Source organism: Microcebus murinus, chromosome 16 (assembly GCF_040939455.1).
Source record: "Microcebus murinus isolate Inina chromosome 16, M.murinus_Inina_mat1.0, whole genome shotgun sequence".
Lineage (NCBI taxonomy): Eukaryota > Metazoa > Chordata > Mammalia > Primates > Cheirogaleidae > Microcebus > Microcebus murinus.
In genome coordinates this window covers 11,822,123-11,846,282 of record NC_134119.1, presented here as the reverse complement: position 1 = coordinate 11,846,282, position 24,160 = coordinate 11,822,123, and the positions used below count along the sequence as shown (strand labels likewise).

At 36.7% G+C, this 24,160-nt stretch overlaps 1 protein-coding gene across 1 annotated transcript in view; it reads left to right on the top strand.

Moving 5' to 3' along the window:
- Positions 1-23,949, top strand: part of CSE1L (chromosome segregation 1 like) — a 51,067-nt gene extending 27,118 nt beyond the window's left edge. Inside the window, 18 exon segments of the mRNA XM_012760336.3 lie at positions 1,903-2,070; positions 2,178-2,307; positions 3,508-3,573; positions 3,955-4,157; positions 5,789-5,873; positions 6,817-6,878; positions 12,677-12,813; positions 13,921-14,024; positions 15,684-15,781; positions 16,875-17,025; positions 17,169-17,377; positions 18,122-18,219; positions 18,318-18,403; positions 18,845-18,926; positions 20,576-20,722; positions 21,573-21,804; positions 23,216-23,288; positions 23,291-23,949. Coding sequence (XP_012615790.2) covers positions 1,903-2,070; positions 2,178-2,307; positions 3,508-3,573; positions 3,955-4,157; positions 5,789-5,873; positions 6,817-6,878; positions 12,677-12,813; positions 13,921-14,024; positions 15,684-15,781; positions 16,875-17,025; positions 17,169-17,377; positions 18,122-18,219; positions 18,318-18,403; positions 18,845-18,926; positions 20,576-20,722; positions 21,573-21,804; positions 23,216-23,288; positions 23,291-23,358 — 2,199 coding nt within the window. The 3' untranslated portion in view covers positions 23,359-23,949.
- The last annotated feature ends 211 nt before the right edge of the window (positions 23,950-24,160 follow it).

Below are 24,160 nucleotides of genomic sequence, written 5' to 3'. Positions count from 1 at the left end.
CAAGCTCCTGGGCTCCAGCAATCCTGCTGCCTCAGCCTCCCGAGTAGCTGGCACTACAGGCATGTGGCACCATGCCCGGCTAATTTTTTCTATATATATATTAGTTGGCCAATTAATTTATTTGTATTTATAATAGAGACGGAGTCTTGCTCTTGCTCAGGCTGGTTTCGAACTCCTGACCTCGAGCAGTCCACCCACCTTGGCCTCCCAGAGTACTAGGATTACAGGCATGAGCCACTGCGCCTGGCCAGTATGTTCTTTTAAACATACAATGCTTATTCTGTGCTACTCATTTGCTCCTTTTTTATTTTTATTTTTTTAAGTTTTTTTTTTTGTTTTGGGGTTTTTTTGAGTGAGAGTCTCACTCTGTTGCCCAGGCTAGAGTGCTATGGCGTTAGCCTAGCTCACAGCAAACTCCTGGGCTCAAGCAATCCTGCCTCAGCCTCATGAGTAGCTGGGACTACAGGCATGTGCACCATGCCTGGCTGATTTATTTATATATATATATATATATATATATATATATATATATATTTTTTTTTTTTTTTTTTTTTTTTTTTTTTTGTAGTTGGCCAATTAATCTCTTTCTATCTATAGTGGAGACGGGGTCTCGGTCTTGCTCAGGCTGGTTGCTCCTTTATTAATATATTTATGATCTTTCCCAAGAAACAAAAGCTATAAAATGAAATATGAAAAGTACTTCAGCACCAGATAAAATAAAAATTAGAATTGATGATTCAAATCAGATTTTGTGAGTGGGGTATAGAAAGGGAATCATTAATATGGTTGTATGACAGATTTTTGTCTCAGAGTTTGACTGTGTCAAAGGGAATTTTAAAGGATTTGGCTCCCTTATAATAATTTCATCCAGTTGGATAAAAACCATTCCTTAAGAAAACAAAGCTTTTCTTCACATTTAACTCTAAAGGAAATTTTTCAGATTGAATTATTATAGAAGCTGTTTGCCCAGTTAACCATGTACTACCTTGTGTCATCTCACATTCTTTAATATTTATGCCTTGAGGAAGCAGCTGTGAGGGGGTTCTTTTTATCTCTCCTAAATTCGAGGGGTTTGGCATTTTCTGGTTTGCTATAATAGAGATTAATATAGATAAAATAGAGATTGCTGCATAAATCACTATCATGGTTTAGATTGGCATTGGTAGACTTTTCCTGTAAAGGGTCAGGTAGTGAATACTTTCAATTTGCAGGCCATACAGTCTGTTACTCAGCAGTTGCAGTATGAAAGCAGCCACAGACAGTACTAGAAACAGTATAAATGAATTGTATGAGGGAAAAACGAATGGGCTGTGTTTTAATAAAACTTCATTTACAAAAACAGGCAACAGGCTGGATTTGGCCTGCAGACCACAGTGTGCTGACTCTTGATACAAATTTGTGTTTTAATATTGTATAACCAAAACACTATTTGTGAGAATCATATAATATTACCTTTTGTGGGGGTGGGGGAATTTCCCATCTTAATATATTAAAGGGATGCTAACCCTTTTGAAAGGCAGCAAGATGATCTAGTTGACTGTATTGTCAAGTAAGTGCTTGACAATACAGCACAAGACAATTCATGATCATGAATCATCATGATTCAGGTTTGTGTAGGAATATACTATTTTTAATCTAATAGGTATGGAAATATTTTGTAATTTAGCAACCAGAAGAAAAGGCTTCATTCAACTTGAAAACTTTTGAAGCCTGTTCTCAATGATTAATACATGAGAAAGATTTGGTGAATAGATTCATAGTGTCATAGGTGTTGTTTAAAAAAAAAAAAAAACTGTATTGAATTTAAATTTTGAAGAGTCTAATTCAGAAATTCAGCTACTCCCCTGATTGATGGTAGCATTAGAGTTGTATGTTTGAGTTTTCTCTTTTCTTTTATGTAAGGATGAAGAGGAAGCAGGCTTATTGGAGCTCTTAAAATCGCAGATTTGTGATAATGCTGCACTCTATGCACAGAAATATGATGAAGAATTTCAACGGTACCTGCCTCGTTTTGTCACAGCCATCTGGAATTTACTAGTTACAACAGGTCAAGAGGTTAAATATGATTTGGTAAGATGGTGGAGACAAATAATTAAAAGACATTCTCCATCTACCCCAAGAAATAAACTGTTCGGTTTTGCTTTTAAAAATCTTACTGTTTTTGTGTTTTGTTCCAGTTGGTAAGTAATGCAATTCAATTTCTGGCTTCAGTTTGTGAGAGACCTCATTATAAGAATCTGTTTGAGGACCAGAACACGCTGACAAGTATCTGTGAAAAGGTTATTGTGCCTAACATGGAATTTAGAGGTAATTATGGCAAAGTGAAAGCTTTTTCATGGGAGTAAAAACTCTGTTTCTTAAAAGTATATTAGTATAAATTTAATGTCTTCTGTTGCTTTATTTTTTACAAATTGGATGCATATAATTCTGTTGCTTTTTTAAAACATAGTTAATCTAATTCTTTTATTACCAAATTTTGGGGTCATTTATTACCTATTTTCTAAACCAAGACAGAAACTGTGGCATCTGTCTACCTGCTCAATAAAGAAACGGAAAGAAAAAGATAAAAAATTTTAAAATATGTAAAACGAGAAAACGTGGCATCTGTGAAATAAGTGTTGCTATAATGAGCTTAGTTGTGTTTTGGGGGGTTTTCTCATAGAAATACTAAATAAGATTTTTTTAAATCCTGTTATATTGAGAAGAAAATAAAACTAGCCAGCATCTCAGTTTAGGGAAATAATTTGGTTTTGTTTGATTTAGTATTTCACCAAGGCAAATAGCTGTTTTTAAACAGTTGACTTGAGAGTAGAAAGATAACTTTTAAATACAGGATTGAAGCCCACTTTTAGGTTGTGCTTAAGGTTAAAGTACAAAGCATGATGTAGGCTAATAGTAAAGAAAATAATAATAATAAAAAGGTTAGAATTGTCCTAAGTGTATTTATATGTAAAATGTCTGTCCCTCTTCTTACTATTATGAATAGCAAGGAGTGAAGGTGAAGAGATTGTGTTTTATATCAAAGCAGTTATTAGTTCAGTGTTTCTCAAATTATGTCTGGAACAAAATGAGGAGGTTAGGACAATGTTAAGGACCTTGTTATGGGCAAGGTTTTATTTCTTTTTGTGATTTCATCAAAACAAATTTATAAGACCTTTATTCTGTTACTGTCTTCCCTAGGTGTTTTGTTGTTGAAATGACTTTTATGAAATGATGGTGATTATAGTTAGGTTGTTTGCTTTTTTAATGTTCTTTTCTGGAAGAATAAAAGGTTAGCATTCCAGAATTGATCCCCAACACTTACTTTTGAAAGCTAGAGGAGAAATCCATTTCTGGGGACAAATGAGCCTGTCTTACAGCTGTGTGAATTATGTAATACCTAGTCTTTCAGGGTGGCCTTTGCAATATACAAGGCAGTTCCATATAGTTTTCTGCATACTCAGCTGTTAAGTACAATATAGATTTGTCTTTCTGTGGGATTATCTGAAATATCAATTCTCTTTATAGCTGCAGATGAAGAAGCATTTGAAGATAATTCTGAGGAGTACATAAGAAGAGATTTGGAAGGATCTGGTATGTATCTTGGTTTTCTACCTATTTGTCTCCCAACAAGCCTATTTTAAGATTGTTCTCTTTCTAGTAATATGGAGAAGAGTGGGAGTTAGAAATGTGTCATTTCTGCTGACATTCATTGAAAACCATTTTCCTTAAGTCGTACATGTTAAAAAGCAGCTCTTATATGACCTACATAAAAGTATCAATCGAATCATTTGTCTTCTCTTTCTTATATACTTATTAATATTTATCATAATTCTGTGACCTTTAGTTTCATTCTCATTTCATGTTTCTTGTGGGGGGAAATGCATTTTTTTCATTATTTATGTTGCTGAGCTATCACATGGCAATCAGTTGTGGTTTCTTTCTCTCATGATACATTTGCTTTTCATTTTATAGATATTGATACTAGACGCAGGGCTGCTTGTGATCTTGTACGAGGATTATGCAAGTTTTTTGAGGGACCTGTGACAGGAATCTTCTCTGGTTACGTTAACTCCATGCTGCAGGAATATGCAAAAAATCCATCTGTCAACTGGAAACACAAAGATGCAGCCATTTACCTAGTGACATCTTTGGCATCAAAAGCCCAAACACAGAAGGTAAATCCTTTTTTTTTTTTTTTTTTTTTTTTTTTTGAGACAGAGTTTCGCTTTGTTGCCCAGGCTAGAGTGAGTGCCATGGCATCAGCCTAGCTCACAGCAACCTCAGACTCCTGGGCTCAATCCTGCTGCCTCAGCCTCCCAAGAAGCTGGGACTACAGGCATGTGCCACCATGCCCGGCTAATTTTTTTCTTTTCTTCTTTTTTCTTTTCTCTTCTCTTCTCTTTTCTCTTGTCTCGTCTCTTTTCTTTTTTCTTTTGTTTTTTCTTTTTTTTTTTTTTGAGACAGAGTCTCACTTGTTGCCCAGGCTAGAGTGAGTGCCGTGGCGTCAGCCTAGCTCACAGCAACCTCAAACTCCTGGGCTCAAGCAATCCTTCTGCCTCAGCCTCCCGAGTAGCTGGGACTACAGGCATGCGCCACCATGCCCGGCTAATTTTATATATATATACATTAGTTGGCCAATTAATTTCTTTCTATTTATAGTAGAGACGGGGTCTTGCTCTTGCTCAGGCTGGTTTCGAACTCCTGACCTCGAGCAATCCGCCCGCCTCAGCCTCCCAGAGTGCTAGGATTACAGGCGTGAGCCACTGCGCCCGGCTCTTTTGTTTTTTCTTTTCTCTTTTCTTTTCTTTTCTCTCTCCTCTCCTCTCCTCTCCTCCCCTCTCTCCTCTCTCCCCTCCCCTCTCTCCTCTCTCCCCTCCCTCCCCTCCCCTCCCCTCCCCTCTCCTCTCCTCTCCTCTCCTCTCCTCTCCTCTCCTCTTTTTGACAGAGTCTCGCTTTGTTGCCCAGGCTAGAGTGAGTGCCATGGCGTCAGCCTCGCTCACAGCAACCTCCAACTCCAGAGCTCAAGCGATCCTCCTGCCTCAGCCTCCCGAGTAGCTGGGACTACAGGCATGCGCCACCATGCCCGGCTAATTTTTTCTATATATATTAGTTGGCCAATTAATTTCTTTCTATTTATAGTAGAGATAGGGTCTCCCTCTTGCTCAGGCTGGTTTTGAACTCCTGACCTTGAGCAATCCGCCCCCAGCCTAATTTTTTCTATATATATTAGTTGGCCAATTAATTTCTTTTTACTTATAGTAGAGACGGGGTCTCACTCTTGCTCAGGCTGGTTTTGAATTCCTGATCTCGAGCAATCCGCCTGCCTCAGCCTCCCAGAGTGCTAGGATTACAGGCGTGAGCCACCACTCCCGGCCTGGTAAATCTTTTTAATGTGGTTTTGTTTCTAAAATAGGCATTGGTAACCACAGAAGTCAAAATGAAAAAATGCATCTCTGATAATAGAGCCTACTGTGTCAGATAAACTGTTAGTTCTGATTAGAATGTATGTTGCTATATTAAGCACTTGAGTTTCTTATGGACTAAAAAATTGACAGATGCCATGTTTGTTACCTTCGCTGAGATCCAGTGTATAAAATGTACTAAACTTAAATTTAGCTATTGTTTGATTTAGGGAAGTTTCTTTATTGTTTATTAAGATAGTCCTGTTTTATGTATAAGAAGTTTGTGTTTTGAAGTGTTGTCTCCATCTTTACTGTGGTCTTAAAAATTGTTTAAATTTTGAATATGATAGATATATACAAGTATTTTGTGTTATTTAATTTACTGTTACAAATTTGCTTTTCAGCATGGAATTACACAAGCAAATGAACTTGTCAACCTGACTGAGTTCTTTGTGAATCACATCCTTCCTGATTTAAAATCAGCTAATGGTGAGTTGTGAAATTTTTTCTTTTATATAACCTATGGCACTATATCTGTAATTTTTATTTACATTGTTAGACTATGAAATAAGTAATGTGTCAAGTCATACTAAGGACTCTACATCACCATGATACTCAAAAAACTGGTTCCTATTCTTGTTACAGTTATTCCTTTTATTTAATAAAATCTCAAATGGCTTCCCCAGATCTTCTCTAATGTGAAGTTAGCTTTGATTAAAAAAATATTGCTTGTTTAAAAGGAAAATATGAGTAAAACTGAACTTGTAACTCAGCTTTATTATGCTAGTGTATGAATAGGGATTATACTTTGGCTTCCCTTTCTTTCCTATTTGAAAAATGAGCTCTTAAAAATTGAACATTTCCAAGTACGTGAAACTGATAAATAGTAAGGATAGTTTCTGATGTTTTGTGTGTATTGATCTAGTTCAGATATATTCCCTTTTTTAAGAAAACTTTTTGTATAGGAAATTTATATATACCCAGAGGTATAGAGAATATTGCAAATGAGCTTACATTGGATATGACCATCATTCAGCTTAAAGAATTAACAATTAGCCAATGTTCTGTCCCTTTCACTAACTTATTTGCCTACCACTAGAATAATTAAAAGCATAGACATGTTTTTAATTTAGAACAGCTTCAGTTCTAGAAGTGTAGATGATGTGATCATTGATGCATGGTCCAAATCATTTTTATTCAGTTATCTAAGTAATACATGTTCATTTACCATGAAACTTAAAGGCAAGGGAAAAAATAAAATTATTTATAATCCTGTTGGAATTAATAGCTACGTAATATATCATTGCATAATTAACTAGGCTTCCATTACTTGACATTTTGGTTATCGTTTTTTAAAACTCTGATAACATCATTAGTTTTGGAGTAACAGTCCTTACCCTTTAAGTAACTATGACTTTTTATTTTTTAATAGTGAATGAATTTCCTGTCCTTAAAGCTGATGGTATCAAATATATTATGATTTTTAGGAATCAAGTAAGTGGGTTTTTATTTACTATATACCACTTAATCTCTTGTTTTGTTTTTTATTTTTTATTTGTTTTTATTATTAGGAGGGAAGGATATTCAAGAGTTTTATTATATACAGCTTCTCCCTTCTGTGTAATCATACTTGACATCAACATCTAACAAAATTAACAATAACTCCTTAATAACTTATGATTTTAGACCATGTTTAATTTTCCTCAGGTGTCTTAAAAGTTTCTTTTTATAATAGTATTATTAAAAAATGGAATCGAAGCAGTGTCCATATAAGGCTTATTATTGATTATGTTTCAAGTCTCTTAATTTACAACAAGGAGTCCTCCGTCCCCTTTCTTCTGTCTGTTAGAGAAACCAGTCATTTCTCTTGGAGAGTTTCTCACATTCTACTTTAGCCTGATTGCATCCTCATGGTGTATATCTTCCCTCATTATATGAGGGGATGGTTTGAGGACGCCTGCATATACCAAAATCCATGCATTCTCATTTCCCAAAAGTGGGCCCTACAGAAACCACATAGACAAAAAGTCAGTCCTTCATATTTGTAGATTTCACATCCCATGAATACTGTTTTCTGTTCCCATTTTGTTTGGGGAAAAAATGTACAAGTGGACCCATGCAGTGGAAACCCATGTTGTTCAAGAATCACTTGTAATTTATCTTGTCCCTGTATTTCTGTATTAGTAGATCTGGAGGCTTGATTAGATTTAGATTGTTTGGAGGAGGGCAGGAAAGCATCATAGTTGTTTCATTTCATCAAGACATACACAATGTCTGGTTGTCCACTCTTAGTGATATTAAGAGTGATTAATGGAGGCTGGGCGCTGTGGTTCACGCCTGTAATCCTAGCACTCTGGGAGGCTGAGGCGGGAGGATCGCTCGAGGGCAGGAGTTCAAAACCAGCCTGACCAAGAGGGAGACCCCATCTCTACTAAAAATAGAAAGAAATTAATTGACCGACTAAAAATATATATACAAAAAATTAGCCAGGCATGGTGGCACATGCCTGTATTCCCAGCTACTTGGAAGGCTGAGGCAAGAGGATCACTTGAGCCCAGGAGACTGAGGTCGCTGTAAGCTAGGCTGACGCCACGGCACTCACTCTAGCCTGGGCAACAAAGTGAGACTCTGTCTCAAAAAAAAAAAGTGATTAGTGGAGAGTTCTGCTTAATCGAATCCACTGGTCACTCTTAATATCACTAAGAAGAACTCTCCAGGCTGCACCGTGACTCACGCCTGTAAGCCTAGCACTCTGGGAGGCTGAGGCAGAGAGGATCACTTGAGGTTGGGAGTTTGAGACCAGCCCAAACAAGAGTGAGACCCACCCTGTCTCTACCAAAAGTAGAAAAAATTAGCCAGATGTGGTGGTGCACACCTGCAGTCCCAGCTATTCTGGAGGCTGAGACAGGAGGAGCGCTTGAGCCCAGGAGTTTAAGGTCACAGTGAGCTATGATCACGCCATTGCACTCTACCCCAAGGCAACATAGCGAGACTGTATCAAAAAAAAAAAAACAACAACTTTCCATGATTGGTGTTTTTTAAATCAAGATACACTTCTCATAAAATTCACCATTTTAAAGTGTGTGCTTTGGTGCTTTTTCGTATATTCATTATGTTGTACAACCAACACTGCTATCTCCTAGATCATTTATTACCAGTTTATACAGGAAAAGCAGGGGAAATATATGTTGGGGGTTTTCCACCTTTGTCAATTTTCAGAGTAATGAGTTAGTGCCTTAGCAACCTCCAGAGGACAAATGAGAGTTTTTTTGATGTTCTAATTAGTTGTTCATCTTTGGACAATAGGCTCTTTATGTAGGTTCCTGTGTCCTGGTGACATAAACTTGGTAGCCTCTTTAGCTTCCCTCCTCTTACACCTGACAAGATGTTCCAGGTTCATCTTGTACAATTCCTGTCTTACACCTGAAATGATGACCTCTTAAAGGTGTGAAATGTTATTTAAAGACTATCATCTGGGTACTAGGGATGTTCTTAATGAGTTCTTGTTGGTTTAGGCTTTTTCGCATAAGGAAGAACCAGGACTTTCATACGATTTAGAAGGAAATAAAAATAGTTCCCAATTCAAATTTAATATTATAAGGGTTTTATTTTATTTCTTTATGTTATAATTGTTATCTATAATTACTTATTTGCTTTGTCCTAAGATGTATGTAAATAGTTTCAAAACCACAATGCTTATATTCTTACTAAAGACTACTGAATGTAGTTTGATTTCTTTTTTCCTTTTTTTTTACTCAAGCTTCAGAATAAAGCAGTTTGATTTCTTTGTGGTGTTTATATCCTTAGGATATTATACAACTAGGTACGTGAAGTCAAAAATACCGTGCTTAAAGTACCATGAAATTATTCTCTGTGCATTTTTGCCCCTACTTTGATAAACAGCTTCATTTGTTTGTAGGGATTTTGGCTTGGGGTTGCATAAGAGAAATTGTTTTACATGCCTCCAGAGTCAGACACTAAGAAAGCCAAGGTACATCCAGAAAGGTCTGGTTTTCATTGCTATCCCTTCCTCCCTACTTGCTCTCTCTCCCTGGATTTTTAATTGAGTTTGGGTTTATTTTTCATTACTATTTTTGTCCATAGAACTAATAACTATCTGTATTTATATTTTCCTCTTCTGTGCAGAAGAGAACATACTGTACAGTTTTGAACCTTGCTTTTTTTTCCCCATTCTAAAGAAATTATGGTAAAATACATAAAAAGTTTACCATCATAAGCATTTTAAAGTGTAGTGCTCATTAGCGTTAAATATATTCATAACATCATCCATCCGTCACCACCATCTCTAGAACTCTTTTCATCTTGTAAAAATGAAACTACATGTTCATTAAACAATAATTCCTTACTCCTTTTCTGCCCAGCCCCTGGCAACCACCATTCAACTTTGTGTTGTTGTGATTTTGATTATTCTCTGAGTATCTCCTGTAAGTGGAATCCTATAGTATTCATCTTTTTATGACTGGCTTATTTCACAAAGAATATTGTCCTCAAGGTTCATCCATATTGTTGCATGTGTCAGAATTTCCTTTTTAGTACTGAACAACAGTCCGTTGTTTGTCTTTATCACATTTTGCTTATCCATTCATTCATCTTTGGATAGACATTTGGGTTTGCTTCCACATTTTAGCTATTGTGATAATGCTGTGTATATGGCTCGGCAAATCTCTGTGAGACTCTGCTTTCAATTCTTTTGAGTATACACTTAGAAGTGGAATTGTTGCATCATATGGTCATTCTATTTTTCATTTTTTGAGGAGCTGCCATTAATGTTTATCACAGCAACTATATCATTTTACTTTACCACCAATGGTGCACAAGGGTTCTGGTCTCTCTACATCCTCACCAATGCCTTTTTTTTTTTCTCACAGTAGCCATCCTAGTAGGTGTCAGGTCTCATAGTTTGGATTTGCATATTTCAGATGATTAGTGATGTTAAGCATCTTTGCATGTGCTCATTGAGCATTTATGTATTTTCTTTGGAGAAATGTCTATTCAAGTCTTGCCCATTTTTGAATTGGTTATTTTTTTGTGTGTTGAGTTTAGAATTTCTGTGTATATTCTAGATATCAATACCTTATCAGATATATGATTTATAAATGTTTTCTTCCATTCTATGGCTTATCTTTTTATTGATAAACAAAATTTTTTAATTTTCATGAAGTTTAATTTGTCTTTTTCTTTTGTTGGCTATGCAACAGAAAATTGATGTCTTAGGCAAGAAGTCATTACTAAATCCAATATTGCAAAGCTTCTGTCATGTTTTTTCCTATAGTTTTATAATTTTAGATCTTATCCTTTGAGTCTTTGATTCATTTTGAGCTAATTTTTGTATATGGTGTTAGCTAAGAGGTCCAACTCCTAATTTGCTTCTGCATATCCAGTTTTCTCAGCATCCTTTGTTTAAAGGACTGTCCTTTCCCTACTGGATAGTCTTGGCACCCTTGTCAAAAATCATTGGGCTATATATGCCAGGGTTTATTTCTGGGCTCTCTATTCTGTCATTGGTCTATATGTTTGTCTTTACTGTAGCTTGCTTTTTTCACTTAATAAATCTTCAATATAATTCTATAGTGATACGTACAGATTGTCCTCATTTTTATTTTATAGCCACACAGTATTCCATTATGTGGCTATTGCGTGGTTTAGACAAACTGTTCCTCATAGAAACTTTGGGTGTTTTCTGTCTTTCACTGTTTTAAATAATATTGCCTTTAATAGCCTTATATATGTTACTTCACATTTTTGCCATTATAATCTTGGGATATATTCTCAAAAATAGAATTGCTAGCTTAAAGGGTAAACACATTCAGTTTTGATGGATCTTATTCCTTTGACACCTCTGCCCAATAACAGTGCTGCCATCTTACCAAATGTTTTAAACACACAAGCAAGAAAACACCCCCTTCTTTCACAAAATGAAAAATAAAAATCAGCTGGGCATGTTGGCATGTTCTTATACTCCCAGCTGTGGGGGAGGTTGAGGCAGGAGGATTGCCCAAACTGAGGAGTCTCTGACAAGCCTGGGCAATATAGTGAGACCTTGTCTCAAAAAAAGAAGAAGAAAAGAGAATAATATATAATGAATACTAAAATAAACCTCACAAATCTTAACTTCAAGCCATATTAACTTAAACATACATACATATACACTGGAGATACCCTGGTGCTTCCTGCCCACTCCCTTTCTCCCAAGAAGTTATTACTATTATGAATTCAGTGTGTTTTATACTCATGTAAGTGTTTTATTATGCTTTCATTACATACATACGTTTTTACAAAAATTCTATAGTAATCTGTAGGTTTTAAATTTCTGTTTGTACAAGTACCATCATACTATGGGTATAAATATGTATATCATGCTTTTTTTGTGCTTAACATCATTTTGAGAGTTATTTTATTAGATGAAGTTATAGTTCATTTTTTATTAGCTGTGTAGTTTTCCATTATAAGAATATGCCACAGTTTATTTCCTATGGATGATTCTTTAATTTCTTGATTTATAATTTTGATGTCTTTGGCAGGTATTTACCAGTGTTACTATGCAGCCCAGTCAGGCTTTTCTATTTTAAAGACTAATTGGTGTTCCAAATTTAGAGGGTGTTTTTTTTCTTTTTTTAGAGACAGGGTCTTGCTCTGGCACCCAGGCTGGAGTGCAGTGGTGCAATGATAGCTCACTGCAACCTCAAACTCCTAGACTTAAACTGTCCTCCCTACTCAGCCTCTCAAGTAGTTAGGACTATGTATATGTGCCACCACACCCACCTAATTATTTTTCTTTTTGTATAGAATGGGGTATTGCTGTGTTACTTAAGCTGGTCTCAAATTCCTGGCCTCACATGATCTTCTTGCCTCCAGCTCCCAAAGTGTTGGGATTACAGGCGTGAACACCACACCTAGCCTTTTAGACGTTTTTAGTGAAAATCATAAGAAATGTCTGCTAGTGAAAAAGGATAGCTTGTAAGAGTCATAAAATCTTATCTGCTACTCCATGATACTACTTTATGGTATGATCTTTTATCTGCAAGATTTTACCCTCGTAGTTTTGTGCTCAGAAAAAGAATTGGAAAAATGAATGAAAATTGAACCATTATGTGGTTCAAGGTAGAAGGTAGGTAGGAGTAGAAGTTTTTCTTTGACGACACTCTTTGTTCATTATAATAGAGCTGAAGAAAGCAAACATTTTAAAATCAGCAAGCCTTTCTCTTACAGTTGTCTTTTATTGCAATGTGGCATTATTGGATTTAGAGCATGTATATTATTATATTTTTCAGGTACCAAAAGAGCATCTTATAGTCTCTATTCCTCTCTTGATTAATCATCTTCAAGCAGAAAGTATTGTTGTTCACACTTACGCAGCACATGCTCTCGAAAGGCTCTTTACTATGAGAGGGCCTAACAACGCCACTCTGTAAGTATTTGAGTCTGAGCAGTTTATATTTTCTTAGCTAGGGGTGGGGACTGTACCATATGGATCAAAGATATCTCTGAGTGTTTTCATAATTTCATTAGTTGTTAGGAAAACAAGTATATACTTTTTATTCAAATATACCATCTCATTCCAAAAGGATTTACCAAAATAGATAAACTATGATAATAAAATTAAATATTGAATAAATTAGATCAAAGGAAAGTAACTGACATACTTTTAATAAATAGAAATGTATGTCAAAGGATCCTGTATATTAAACTTCAAATTTTATTTGGAATCTCCTAGAATCTTAGACAAATGGGAGACTTAGGGAATTTTCACAATATCCATGAGATTAAAACAGTGAGTCTTCATTAAGGGAATAGTGTGTAGTAGCAGTGTTCTCAGCAAAATCATGTAACAGTTATTTTCATGTGGCTGTTTTTGTAATCTCACTTAGTTCTGAGATATAACACAGCTTAGTGAAAGTAATTCTCTAGGGGCCAAGAAAGTAGCTCCTCTGGCCTGATCCGAGGATGGAGAGGAATGGACGGTCTGCGTGTCTTTCAGGCCATTCTTCAACAGTGTTATTTCTTGAAACTGAGCTTTGGGTAAGAGATGGAAAACAGTTCTAGGTTCTTTACTTCATCAAGAACTTGAAAGACAGATATTCTCAGTGGCCAATTAAGGGTTGAAACGACGTCCTTTGAGGTGAGTCAAGGCAGTACCTGTCTTCAGGCCCAGAATTCATGCAGTGAGCAGTTCTGTATCTGCTACACCTCTAAGAAAAATAGATGACTGGAACCCTTGAGACTCTAAGGTCTGTTCTTGATGGTGATAGATATGAACCAGGTATGACTGTTGCAACCTTAGATGTTGAGTTTACCTGCATTTTTTTCTGGTTCACTTGTGTGTGGTCCCAGATTTGCCTTCTTAGGAGCTTAACATGAGCATATGTACAAAATTGTTTTCCTAAGCTATCAATTGTTAGTGGTGGGAGATGGCTCAATTTTGTGCTGAGAAGTGTGATTTAGTAGTTGCCAAGGGAGTCCACAGTGACTAAGCTCCAGAGTTGGTAGTGACTGAAAGCTGTTTTTTCATCTATAGCTTTACAGCTGCAGAAATCGCACCGTTTGTTGAGATTCTGCTAACAAACCTTTTCAAAGCTCTCACACTTCCTGGCTCTTCAGAAAATGAATATATTATGAAAGGTAGGCCGTTTCCCTGCTATACAGACTTAAGTGTCTAATTCAGATTACAAGGATAAGCATTCTGAGTTATACTTCAGGTTTTGTAGTCTATGAACCAGCTAATGTTTGCCAAGAAATAGGTAGGTTTAGATATTTTTAAAAATGAAAAGTATTATTTTGTTTACTATTAACTGTTTTCAGAAAGGTTTTACCTTAATTTGATATAGAACCCCTTGTTATAGAAAACGTAGTAATAACCCTTTTTCCTTTGTGAGATTGAATTTCTTTAGGGCAGAGGTCAGACCATGCAACTGTATTGACTACCTGCTCAGGAAGGTCTTGGTGAAACATGGCTACACATGGTAGACTCCACACAGAACATGTCTTTATACATCCTGCCAAGCAAGGACATAGGCAGCTGTCCTTGTCCACCCACCATCTGCTGGGTGCTGCATTAGAGGGTGTCCTGGTGCTGGCTCTAGCTTTGGGACAATCTCAGTCTTTTTCCACTGTTGTATCCCAGAAGCCTAGCACAGTGTCTAGGTCATGAGAAATACTTTTCAGATAAACTCCCTGATCATTCCAACCTGGGTCAGGAATTCTGAGATATATGTGTGTGTGTGTGTATGTGTCTAGATGTGTATTTGTGTACGTTTTCAATATTAATTCTCCCAACAATGATATGTACTTACTGTTGCTTAATGTTGATTTCTGTAAGAGCAGCTGACTGGTCAGTGGTCTTCATTAATGTGTTCCTAGGATATTTAAGAGTACACAGTATATAATACTTGGTCGATAAATACAGTTGTATGAGTGAACAAAAGGATTCTGTGGCAGCTCAGATGCGAAGGGCGCTAATCCATCCTCTAACCCTCTTAACCCAGGGCAGGGAATGGCCTTCTCTAGGAAGTGATGTCTAAGCTGAGATGTGAAAGATAGGTAGCAGTTTGTTGAAGGGTGAATTAGTCTTTGGCTAAGGTGAAAGAAACATGTGCAAAGTTTAGTAGGCAAGAGTAGATAATTTTCTATCTATCATACCTAGCATATGGTAGATACTCTGCTTAGTGAACATGTATTTTAGAAATATTGTGGGAAAAGAGCTATCACACATTTTAGCTTACAAATATATTTGTCTTCCATGCTATATATTTTTAGGCATCTATTAACGAGCAGTATTTTTGCAGTATGGACTCTGGCTTTATGTGTATATTTAGAATTTTCTTAGGTTCCTAATCTCTCTTTTTGAAGGAGATGGGTAGGTGGCCTTCTATTTCAGTTTCCCGTAGGCTAAGATCATGTTTCCATTTTCTGCCACTGGTTTCTAAGTGAAAGAGACCCTAAACTATTCTGTTTCACACACGGCCGCTCTGTTCCTGTCAATTCACTGTTAATTCCTCCTCTTTGTTTGCCTCTTTATTCACTGTTTTTTTTTTTGTTTGTTTGTTTTTTAAGCTTTGGGCCTTCTAGAAATAATATTTCCAAGCTAAACTTTGTTGCTAACTCCTGTCCTAATTTTAAAATGAAAGGAAATTTAGATTATTTTTAAATGGAGAGAGCTATCAGGGTTGTCTTAAGTGTCTTAAAATTTTAGTTGATGAATTACTAGGTGTTTTTACCCCCAATTACTGTTTTTTGCTGAAGTTTAACTGAACTCTGCTTTTGCTTTTTTATATTTTACAGCAATCATGAGAAGTTTTTCCCTCCTACAAGAAGCCATAATCCCCTACATCGCTACTCTAATCACTCAGCTCACACAGAAACTATTAGCTGTCAGTAAGGTAACAGAGCCAATTTTGAAAGTGGGGTTGCCTTTTAATTTGCTTCAAACTGTTTGGGCCTCCAAGCTCTGGCACTGGGTGAGGCTTTGGAGAAGGTCGATGAATTCTTTCTGACCATTAACCTAAGTTAATGTTCTTTGGTAAAAGTATGGGTTCAAGTTAGATTGAAGATATAAAACAGCAGTCACCTTTAAGTGTAGGCTCAGAAGCTTTAATGTGTTTTTATTCTTATTACAAAAGGCAACATATGTTCATTGTTAGAAAATTAAGAAAGTACAGATAATCCAGAATTATCTTAGATGAAGGAAAGTAGGCTTTGCACTAAATGAGTATGAAAGAGGCTATTTGGGCCCAGTACAGTGGTTCATGCCTTTAATCCCAGCACTTGGGAGGCCGAGGCAGGAGGGTCATTTGAGCTCAGGAGTTCAAGACCAGCCTGGGAAACACAGTGAGACCCCACGTCTGCACACACACACACACACACACACAAAATTAGACGGGCATGGTGATGCATGCCTGTAGTCCTGGCTACTCTGGAGGTTGAGGCAGGAGGATCACTTGAGCCTGGAAGTTGGAGGTTGTCGTGAGTGAGCTATGTTCATGCCACTGCACTCCAGCCTGGGTGATGGAGCAAGACCCTGTCTCTTAAAGAAAAAAAAGAGGCTATTTGGACTTAAAAAATGATGATTACAATCCTTTGTGTGTCTTCTTTCTTCATTTCATTTTTCAAAATAAGTCTTAGAAAATCAGTTTAAGGCAGACAGAATTCCTTTTTAGATGCTATTCCTATCTATGAAAACAAGATAAATTCATAGGAAGTATTGGAGGGACTTTAGAGAACAGAGTGATCATTTTTCACCTGAGTTCTGAGTAACAGTGTTAGACTACATTGGGCTATAAGACTTTTGGCCATTTAAGAAAATCCAAATAAACAAGCACTAGTTTAGTGTAATTGGTGTTTTTTGCTTAATGTTTTTTAAAAATAGGTGGCATCTATTTTAAAGGTGTTTTAGAAAGGTTAGATGTGTTTTGGTTTAGATGATAGTCACTTGGATTGTTTGAGTAATTAGGGTTTTGTTTTTTTTTTCCCCAGAACCCAAGCAAACCTCATTTTAATCACTACATGTTTGAAGCAATATGTTTATCCATAAGAATAACTTGCAAAGCTAACCCTGCTGCTGTTGTAAATTTTGAGGAGGCTTTGTTTTTGGCATTTACTGAAATTTTACAAAATGATGTACAAGGTAGGTTAGAGGAAATCATTTTATTTGTAATGGGATGAAATTAAGGTGCTTATAAAATGCAACCTGCCTAAGAGAGATGTGCCTTTCATCTCAGAGCCATTCCCTTCTGAAGCTGACAGCTCTGTTTTTATTTTTATCTACAGAATTTATTCCATATGTCTTTCAAGTGATGTCTTTGCTTCTGGAAACACACAAAAATGATATCCCGTCTTCCTATATGGCCTTATTTCCTCATCTCCTTCAGCCAGTGCTTTGGGAAAGAACAGGAAATATTCCTGCTCTAGTGAGGCTTCTCCAGGCATTCTTAGAACGCGGTTCAAATACAATAGCAAGTGCTGCAGCTGACAAAATTGTGAGTCAGATTTCTTTTGATATAACTATAATTTGCTAAAGTAGCTTGGAAAAACTAGGGATGGCAGGTTTAAAAAATTTATTTACAAGAAGGGGTGGGAGAAGAAAAAGGGAAAAATACTTAATTTAATAACAAGGGAAATAATTAGAAAATTTTAAGGTATGTTTTATTAGAATTAGGTAATCTTGGCCAGGTGTGGTAGCTTCCACTGTAATCCTAACACTCTCGGAGGCCCAGGCTGGAGGATCATTTGAGGTCAGAAGTTCTAGACCACCCTGAGTAAGAGGGAGAGCCCATCTCTACTAAAAACAGAGAAAATTAGCCAGGCATCTTGGCACGAGCCTGTAGTCCCAGCTACTCTAGAGGCTGAGGCAGGAAGATCGCTTGAGCCCCAGGAGTTTGAGGCTGCTGTGAGCTACGGTGATGCCATTGTACTGTAGCCCAGACAACAGAGCAAGACTCTCTCAAAAAAATTAGATATCCTTTAAGTGGAAATGTTTTTTAAAGGGATCAAACAAGTTGATTTTGAGAACTTTAATGACTTACTGTGGTGAGGTTTTCCCCCTATGTTTTAGAAGTAAAAACTTACGAGAAAAAGATAATTAGATTCTTATAACATGAACTCCTTTTTAAGATATATATCTCCTGTTTAACTTCTAGAATAATTAATCCTGTCCTCTGTGTTAACTGCTTATTATTTAATGTAATTTAATGTAATTTATTATTTAATGTAATTTGTTATAGCCTGGGTTGCTAGGTGTCTTTCAAAAGCTGATTGCATCTAAAGCAAATGACCACCAAGGTTTTTATCTTCTCAACAGTATAATAGAGCATATGCCTCCGTAAGTATGACTATAATCTCATTGTGCATTTCATCAAAAAATTTGTTGGGTACTCAGGAAAATGCTGAATTTATAGTTGCTTTTATTCACTTCTTTAGTGAATCGGTTGACCAATATAGGAAACAAATCTTCATTCTACTATTCCAAAGACTTCAGAATTCCAAAACAACAAAGTTTATCAAGAGTAAGTAAAAATCATTTGAGTGTTCTACAGAAATAATGAAGGAAACTAGCTAAAACCAATTATACTTTCTGGTTGCAGATAAACCTTTTATCAGTTTCAGACTTTATATTGACAATATTTTAAGTTATTTATGTTCTCCAAACATTTAATTAGTTTCAATTGTATTGTGTTTCAAAGGTTGCTTTATATTAGATACCAAAACATTTTTCAATAGAAATACTATAAAGAAATAGAAATCAGAGAACAGGCTGCATGTAAAGGTCTGTACTATAAAGACAGAAATTTTATATGGTAAGTGGTATTAGAAGGCAAGTATTGATGCCAGAGTTGGTCATCAGGTTTTAATGATTATGCACAAGTCATATTTGACAGACTGCCACTAAATTATCAGTTTAGTGCAGTGGCTCCTCTGTATTAACATTCTGCATCTTCTTTCCACAGGTTTCTTAGTCTTTATTAATTTGTATTGCATAAAATACGGTGCGCTAGCATTACAAGAAATATTTGATGGTATACAACCAAAGTAAGTTTTTATTATTACATTTTATTTTTAAAATGAAGAAAATGATTTGGCCTTTTTTAGTGTAAACCAGTGTCTTATAATTTTGTGGTTCTTGGTGCACGGATAGTATCTATCATTTTGAAAATATTCTTAGGTGTTAGGTCATAAAGAAAAAAATCCCGTAATCATTTTCCTAATCCTCAAAGTTACTCCACCGTGTGGCACTCTCCACAGCCAGTGTTCTTTGTCATGTTAGGTGGTGAGGAACTCCAGGAGCCTGCCTTTATTAAAGCCAACAGCATGATTTTTAAAATAAATGTTTGGGACCAAAAAATTTGTTTTGGCTTACCTGATATGTATATATACAAAGAGTGTATTTAGTAGGTATTTCCCATCTGCAAGGAAATGGAAGGATTATAAAGAAATGATAGAATACAACTCTAGGGCAAAAAGATTATTTTGGGAAAGTTAGATCTCTGTATCTGAATTATTTCTGAAAAATTGTAGATTGACTAAAAAATGAATTAACCTGAAAAGTAAACCAAAAAATATGATTTCTGGCAATACAGGATTGTGAGGAAATCAGTTTTATGCATTGCAGGTGGGGGCCTAAATTGCAGGTGGGGGCATTATCTTTCTAGAGAGCAAAACATAGGTACTCTTTATCCATCCAGGGCATTAAAATAGCTATAGTCTTTGATCTACTGTTTTCACTTCAAAGAATTTATTTATTGAAATACAAACTGAGGATTTTGCATCATTTCTAATTGAGAAAGACTTCTAGGATGTTTGCAATAACACAAAATGATTGGCCAAATCATTTTTTTAAACAGCCATTACTTTATACTTATAGATACATAAGCAAAGGAAGTTGGGAAGTTTATTATCCAAAAGTTTTAAAACTAGTTGTTGCTGGATGGTAGGATGATAAGTGATTCTTTGCCTTCATGCTCTTGCTTATCTCTGTTTCCTAATTTCTAATTTTTCAAGGATTTCTTGAGTAACTTTTTAAAAATGCATACAAGACCAAAAAAAGCTGTAAAACATTCTATTTCAGCATAGGTTTACAATAATATGAGAGGTGTTTATTCACCAAAGATGATGGCAGTTGGGCACACGGTAGAGATTTGTTGGGGTTTTTAATCATTTTCATCTCTAGGTCTCTTAGGCTGACCAAAAACAGCAGCCTTTTGTTTGTTTGTTTGTTTGTTTGTTTGTTTGTTTGTTTGTTTGTTTTTAGACTGAATGGGTCTGTGGAATGTTTGTTTGTTTTTGAGACAGAGTCTTGCTCTGTTACCCAGGCTAGAGTGCCATGGCATCAACCTAGCTCACAGCAACCTCAAACTACTGGGCTCAAGGAATTCTCCTGCCTAACCCTAAGCCTCCCGAGTAGCTAGGACTACAGGTGCGCACCACCACGACCGGCTAATTTTTCTATTTTTAATAGAGACTAGGTCTTGCTCCTGAGTTCAAGGGATCTCTTCTCCTCGGCCTCCCAGAGTTCTAGGATTATAGGAGTGAGCCACTATGCCTGGCCAACAGCAATCTTTTTATTTAGTAAATTTTTGTATTCCTAAAGACTCGATGAATATAAATAACATTTAAATATTTCACTGTTTATAGTGGTAGTGTAATTTAATATTGACTGGATCTCTTGCTTTGATTAATAGAATGTTTGGAATGGTTTTGGAAAAAATCATTATTCCTGAAATTCAGAAAGTATCTGGAAATGTAGAGAAAAAGATCTGTGCAGTTGGCATAACCAAATTATTAACAGAATGTCCCCCAATGATGGATACTGAGTATACCAAGCTATGGTAAGTATTCCATTCTAATGTTTTTAGAAATTATAGCTTCCTTCCCTTACAACTGCAGAACCAATTAAGCTTATTCTCCTGGGGGCCAAAAGAATGATCTTGGCTTCTCCACTAGCAACCGTTAGGTCCAGGATCTGTCTAGGCTTACAAAGATCTTATTTCCAGGTTCTTAACTTTTTAGGGGGGATTCACAGATCCTTTTAAGAGTCTGATCTAGGTGATCTCTGTTTTATGACAGAAGCCCAACTAAACTGGCGTATTTTGGTTCCACTCAGACAGCCTCTTTCATAAAGTGATCTGACAACTGGAGGCTTATATTTTCTGATAGTATTCCTAGTATTAAATCTCCTTGGTTTGTCTTGGGTCACACAGCCAGTTTGAGATAGAATAGTTTCTGAAAGACAAGTTTAAGGTGCTATAGCCAAAAGAATTGATGAGCAGTTTCTGGATAGGCATAAGGTCTCTTCAGACTGTGAGTCTATAATTTTATTTCCCTGAGGATTTGGGGCTTTTGCTTAAATCTTCAAAGTATTCTCTTTTTTTTTTTTTTTTGTTAAGAGACAGGGTCTCATTCTATCACCACGAACTCCTCCTGACCTCAAGTAGTCCTCCTTCCTCAGCCTCCTGATTAGCTGGGACTATAGGTACACACCACCATGCCTGGCTAATTTTTAAATTTTTTTACAGACAGGGTCTCACAATGTTGCCCAGGCTGGTCTTGAACTCCTGGTGTCAAGCAGTTCTCCCACCTCAGTCTCCTGAGAAGCTGAGACTACATGCATGAGCCAGCCACCCTGCCCAGCTGAAACTATTTTCTTGATCTTATGTCTCTTGCTTTCTTCCAATGCAGGACTCCTTTATTACAGTCTCTTATTGGCCTTTTTGAGTTACCTGAAGATGATACCATTCCTGATGAAGAGCATTTTATTGACATAGAAGATACACCAGGGTACCAGACTGCCTTCTCACAGTTGGCATTTGCTGGGAAAAAAGAGCATGATCCTGTAGGTCAAATGGTGAACAACCCCAAAATTCACCTGGCACAGTCACTTCACAAATTGTCTACTGCCTGTCCAGGAAGGGTAAGTGTCGTTATCAAAGACCTCTGTGATCAATGGAGACTTTACTGGGAAGGCAGGAGGACAGTAGGTGTTCTGGTGCCTGCTTTCTTTCATTGGTCAGCATAATTAGACTACTTCCTGCTAAGTTGTAGACATAATTTATTTTCTTTAATTAAAACAGTGAGCCCTTTTTTTTTCTTTTATTTTTACTAGAAGTATATTTTAAAGTGAGTGAATTTGGGGAGTAAGGATATAAGGGGAAAATCACTTCAAATATAAGCGTATTTTCCAGATTGATATGATCCTTCTGTTATTAAAATGTGGTAGCCTTTATTGGTTTGGTTTTAGAGAGGGTCTCACTCTATTGTCTAGGCTGGGATGCAGTGGTGCAATCACAGCTCATTACAGCTTCAACTTCCTGGACTCAAGTGATCCTTCTGCCTCTCAGCCTCTCAAATAACTGGTACTACAGGCTGGTCTCAATCTTCTAGGTTCAAGCAATCCTCCCACCTTGGCTCCCAAAGTGCTAGGATTACAGTTGTGAGCTGCCACGCCCAACCTATTGGGATTTTTTTTTTTTTAAGCTGCAGCATACTCTGAAATATATAATTATATAAAAGGTGTATGTAAGTCTAATAAATGGCTGTATAGTTGCATTTAGCCAGCACCTTTTACATAGTCATACATTACCTGATAAAATTTATATTTTTCATTGTTTTTTATGGAGAATTTCAAACATACATAGAAACAGCATAATCAACCCTCATGTACCCAGCTTCAATAATTACCACTATTTTGCCAGGTTTGTTTCATTTGTTTCTCCTGTTTATCCTTTGTACTGAGTAAGCCCTTACATATGTCATTTCACATATAAGTACTTCATTGTCCATCGCTAAACAATAAGGATTTTTTTTAACCTAACTATAATACCACTGTCACAACTAACAACAATAATTCCTTATGGATCTACATTTTTAGATCCCCCCCTTTTTTTGGGAGACGGGTTATCACTTCATTGCCCCCCTATAGAGTGCAGTGGCATCATCAAAGCTCCTGAGCTCAAGTCATTCTCCTACCGCAGCCTCCCAAGTAGCTGGGACCACAGGTGTACTTGGGCTACTGTGCTCAGCTAGTTTTTCTATTTTTTTATAGAGATAGGGTCTTGCTTTTGCTCAGGCTGGTCTCTAACGCTCCTGGCCTCAAGCAGTCCTCCCGCCTTGGCCTCCCAGAGTGTTAGGATTACAGGCATGAGCCACCAGCCCTACCCAGACCTACCTACTTAAAAGTAATAAAGGCAGTTAAGTTTCTTGGGAATCCCTTGGACAGTGATGAGGCTGCTCCTCCCAGAGTTGTGGCAACTGTCCCATAGAAGATGGGGTTTGTGCTGTTGCATTAGCATCTCCAACAGCCAGCTGTTTCCCTTTTCTTGTAGGTTCCCTCAATGGTGAGCACCAGCCTCAATGCAGAAGCGCTCCAGTATCTCCAAGGGTACCTTCAGGCAGCCAGCGTGACACTGCTTTGAACTGCGTTTCTCTAATTGGCTATGCCCGGATGGTTTCCCAGGAAATCATGTAGACTTCTGAGAACAGCTGGATTAAAACAGCAAGTTTTCCTTTTGAACTTTTCACAAATTCCATCTTATAAAGGATATTAAATGTTGCTTTAAGCTGAACCTTGAGCAAATTAGGTGGTTTGTGTGATCATAAACATAAGTGGGTTACTTTTCTGGTTTGCAACTTCAAGGGCCAAGTATTAATAGTTCAGTGTATGACATTGATTTCAGTCGAGCATTTGCACGGTTTGAATAATTTTAAATTTTTGATGGTCACTGGCTGTGGAGACTTCTTACTGTTACTAAATCCTTCTGTTTTAAAGCTGTTGCCATTCATACTTCTCTTGACCTTTGTATTTTTTGTCTGTTTCTTTAAGCTTTTATTGGAAATGTGAATAAGTAAAAAATTACTTGTGTAATTTGCGAAGCAGTGCATATTTCATAGTTTTAAATCTGTAATCAGCAATAAAAACCCTAAAATATGTATCTAAGAAAATCTGAAGGACATGTTTTCGGTGCTTCTGATATACTATTATTAAAATGAAGAATTGCTTTAAATTTCTCCCTTGTCCCCTCCTGGACTCCATAAAATCCTAATTTCTAAATCATTTAAACTCAGATTAGTCTGTCTTTCTTTCTCTCTACAAGGGAAAAGGGGACATGCATACAGATTTGGGGCTTATCTACTAGAACATTCTATAGCAGTTCCTAGATGGCAGTTTTGGATAAGTGGTTCCCTCTGTGAGAGAAATGCTCTGCCTGGCTTCACAGGACTGTTGAGAGTACGGATGTTTGCTCTTTCACAATGTCTTTCTTCCCTGCAGA